The following is a 3,910-nucleotide window of genomic DNA, read 5'->3' as shown; positions in this document are numbered from 1 at the left end:
ACTCTGTCTCAAAAAAAAAAAAAAAAAAAAAAGGAGAAGAGACTTTCACAGGAAATTAGTGGCGCAGCCTGAAATGTCTTGTATATAAATGTGCTAAGGGCTTCGGAGTTGTTATAAAGAAGAGTGGGCCTGGCTGGGCACAGAGTAGGGCTGTAGAAAGCCTCAGAGAGATGCCTACATGGGGCTATTGAGGAGAATCTTGTAAGGACAGGAACTGTCTGGCATGGCTGCAGGAAGATGCTCGTTCTTCTACGTGGCTGGAGCACCTAGAAGTTGACCTGCGCTTTCTACCAGTAATTTGACAGAAGCCTATGAGACTTGCAAACGCTTTAATCCCCAATTCCACTTCTTGAAAATCATTACAAGGAAATAATCAGATAAGTCATTGAATAGGTGAATGAAGATGGTCTGTACAATGTTGTTTAGAGCAGTTAAAAGACGTAGAAGAAATCCTAAGAGGCCAGCAAAAGGGCCAGGCCACATTCATGACGTAGCCACAGAAAGGTTTTGTGCAGCCCAAGTAGCCTTTGTGTGTGCACGTGTGTGTGGGGCTGTAAGTACTGAAGAAACCTGAGTGCACGTCACGTAATGAGGCGGTAAAGCTAGGAGGTGATTTCACTTCTTCGTACCTTTCCGGCATGATTTCTGACATTTCTTTTTTTATATGATGAGTTGGAACGACTTTTATGGTCAGAAATGTCACGATGAGATTACCATTTTATAAAAGAACGTTTAACAGTGTCCTGGACCTGGGGAGCTGGTGAGTCCCTGATGGTGCATGGTTCAAGTCCAGGCTTTTAGCCAGAGAGGCTTTAGCTCCAGCTGCAGATCCGGATTTAAATTTACAACCTGTGTGAGCTCAGCCAAGTCCCCCAACCTCCGCAGCTTCCCAGCTCATCTCTAAAGTGGGGAGGCGCTACCTAACCTCTAGGCTGAGCTGCGGATAAAACGAGAAGGCAAAGTACATGCAAAACCCCCAGCACCTTCATACGAACGCTTGGCATTTCTCCCTGCTTTCCCTTCTCCAGAGAGTCTAAATCCCCATCCCCGTTCCCAGCCCCTCACCTCGTGAGCTCCAGCAGGTCTTTGAATGGGGGAGTGCTGCTAAGATCTTCCTCCACTGCGATGTCCCTGTGGGGGTGACAGGTTGGCGTAAGGAGGCATCAGGCTGGAAGTGGGGTATAGGGTGGGGGAAATGGTAATGAGGCTGGCCAAGCTATCCTGAATGTTGAGGTCTTGTTACAGCGTTGTGGCTCATCTGGAAGCCACTGCGGGCTTTGGAGTGGGAGAGGGACCCACGGGAGGGTGATATGAGGGGTGGTAGTGGGAGGGATGGCAGGAAGGCCGGACAGGCCCCTCCCTCCAGGCCACAGACTTGATGGTGCTGATGGTGTCTTCATAGTAGTAACAGCGCAGCCAGTTGGTGGGGTCGTCCTCCTCAGGGAAGTCTTTTAGGATCTTTACAAAGGAGAGAGGGAAGATTCCTGTGGCTCCCCGGACAGTGCCCTGCAGAGGAAGGGAAGGGACGACCAGTTGGCAAGAGGAGAGGCAGCAGAGCCACGCCGCGGAGCCCTCGGCCCCGTTCTAATGATGGGGAAAGGCAGGCGAGGTCCGGGTCTTCTTCTGTAGAGGGAGGAGAGAAAGCAAGGAAGTTCGTTGAGCTGGTCACTTCTAAGAAGACTTTATTTGGGTTTTACAATATGTCAGAATCTGAATTTATACGGAAAGCTGCTTTTATCTCACTCATTCATTCAACAAATAATTCTTAAGAACCAGCCGTGTGACAGGCTCTGGGATCTCAAAATAGATAAAAGTCCTTGGGCCGGGTGCGATGGTTCATGCCTATTATCCCAGCACTTTGGGAGGCCAAGGTGGGTGGATCGCCTGAGGTCAGGAGTTTGAGACCAGCCTGGCCAACATGGCGAAACCCCATCTCTACTAAACATACAAAAATTAGCTGGGTGTGGTGGCGCACGCCTATAGTCCCAGCTACTTGGGAGGCTGAGACAGGAGAATCACTTGAACCCGGTGGGTGGAGGTTGCAGTCAGCCGAGATCACGTTATTACACTCCAGCCTGGGCAACAAGAGCAAAACTGTGTCTCAAGAAAAACTCCTTGCCTCAGTGGAGTTTCCAGTATGATGAGGAATGGCAGGTCATGCCCACCTGTGAACAGTGACCTATCCAGTGAGTCAGATGGTGGTGGGTGTTAAGGAGGGAAATAGAGCAGAGGAGGAAGAGGATGATGGGTGGCGAAGGGCCTGCTGCTGATCCACTCACTCATTCGCTCAGCAGATACAACTGTGCCCTCCGCTAGACCAAGTAGCCAGAAACCAGACCCAGACCCGGCCACTGCCTGGCCTTTGTGCGCATGCTCTGTTCATCTTCACAACGACCCTATGGAATATGGATTCTTCACATGCCATTTTACAAACATATTAACCAAGGCTCAAAGTGGTCCCCTCCTTGCCCATCTGTCCCTCCTTCAGCCTGAGGCCAGAAGTTAGCCAACATACTGTTAAGTAGGACTTTCCGGAAAACAGGAAGGCGATACATGCTTTCGATTTCTGGAAAGCAACCCAGAGATACCCTTCAGGCAGCGGTAGGAGCCCTGAGTTCCTGAGACAGAAATCTATGATTAGGGTAAAATGGAAACTGCTGAATTGGTGAAACCAGTGGCCACTACTAGCTCCTCTCCAGGGCCTGGAGGCCAGGGACCCAATTCAACTTTTAAAGGTCCTGGCACCCCTGGGGGCTGCCCCTGCCTCTGGACCTGTCCCAGAACCTTCTTCAGACACTCCCCACAAGAGCAGTAAGTCTAAAGACATGACCTAATACGAAAGGCCTGCCCCAGGCGAAGGTCAAACACAGCCACTTTCGACCTCCACTCACTGAGTCAGAACGGGGCCCTTCTGTGGGCATTACTGGGACAAAGCAGTGACCGGGAAAGGCCCTGGCTTCGAAGTTTCATTTAAGTCTCCTAAGGACCCTAGTGCCTGGCCAGGCGCCATGCATCCAGGCTCTGGGCGAGCTCTGGACATCTATCACCTCCTTTACCCCTTCCAGGAACCCGATGAAGAAACATTTACAGAAAAGGAAACCACAAAGGTTGAGTAAGTTCCAAAGGTCCACAAAGCTAGTGAAAAACACAGCTAGGAAATGACCCAAACAGGCTGGCTCTGAGTTCACGCTCTTCACCGGCAGCTTTCATTGCTGCGGGCAGGGTAGGTACTGTTGTCCTATATTACGCAAGTGGTTGCGATTTCACCCCCCAGGAGCAAATGTCTGGAGAGCTCATTGATTGTTGCAACTTAGCAGCGCTGCTGGCATCTAGTGGAGAGGCCAGGGATGTTGCTGAACACCGTGCAATGCTCAGGACAACCCCGCAAGGGATCATCTGGCCCCAATGTCAATAGTGACCCAGCTGAGCACGTGTTGCAGACCAAGAAACTAAACTCAGTAGGTTAACTTACTTGCGCTAAGCAACACAGTTTTTCAGGGTCAGAACCAAAGACAGGTGCATGAGCTCCAGAATGTTCCGCTGCCTTCCCAGACACCTGCCTTCGCACAGGCTGTGTTCCTGCAGGCTCCCCAACCTGCCTGGATCTCCAGGACTATCCTCAGATGGCACCTCTTCCCTGAGGCCTTCCAGTACCATCCTCAGTCTCTGTCCCCACACAATGCCTGAAGCAACGTCACCTCCAGCCTCACCTCAACCTTCATTCTAACCTCAAACCTCACCTCCAACCTCATCTCTAACCTCACCTTCATCCTTACCTGCAAACTCACCTTCCTCACCTTTATCCAACCTCCAGGTTTACCTCTAATCTCACCACCAATCTCACCTCCATCTTCACTTCTAATGATCACCTCCAGTCTCAACTCCACCCTCACCTCCAATCTCACCTTCA

At 50.8% G+C, this 3,910-nt stretch overlaps 1 protein-coding gene across 2 annotated transcripts in view; it reads right to left on the bottom strand.

The window, feature by feature from the left end:
• NCF4 (neutrophil cytosolic factor 4) overlaps positions 1–3,910 on the bottom strand; it is a 21,288-nt gene that overhangs the window by 2,188 nt on the left and 15,190 nt on the right. For both annotated transcript variants that reach the window (XR_001819173.2, XM_017508898.2), the window contains exons 8-9: positions 1,376–1,506; positions 1,066–1,131 (exon numbers count right to left, since the gene is read on the bottom strand). Coding sequence is in view for 1 of the 2 variants with exons in the window: in XM_017508898.2 (XP_017364387.1) it covers positions 1,066–1,131; positions 1,376–1,506 (197 nt within the window). In the remaining variant the exon portion in view is untranslated. The remainder of the gene's footprint in view (positions 1–1,065; positions 1,132–1,375; positions 1,507–3,910) is intronic.

The sequence above is a fragment of the Cebus imitator genome, unplaced genomic scaffold (genome assembly GCF_001604975.1).
Source record: "Cebus imitator isolate Cc_AM_T3 unplaced genomic scaffold, Cebus_imitator-1.0 Scaffold404, whole genome shotgun sequence".
NCBI classification, from domain to species: domain Eukaryota; kingdom Metazoa; phylum Chordata; class Mammalia; order Primates; family Cebidae; genus Cebus; species Cebus imitator.
This window is presented reverse-complemented; position numbering and strand designations above follow the sequence as displayed.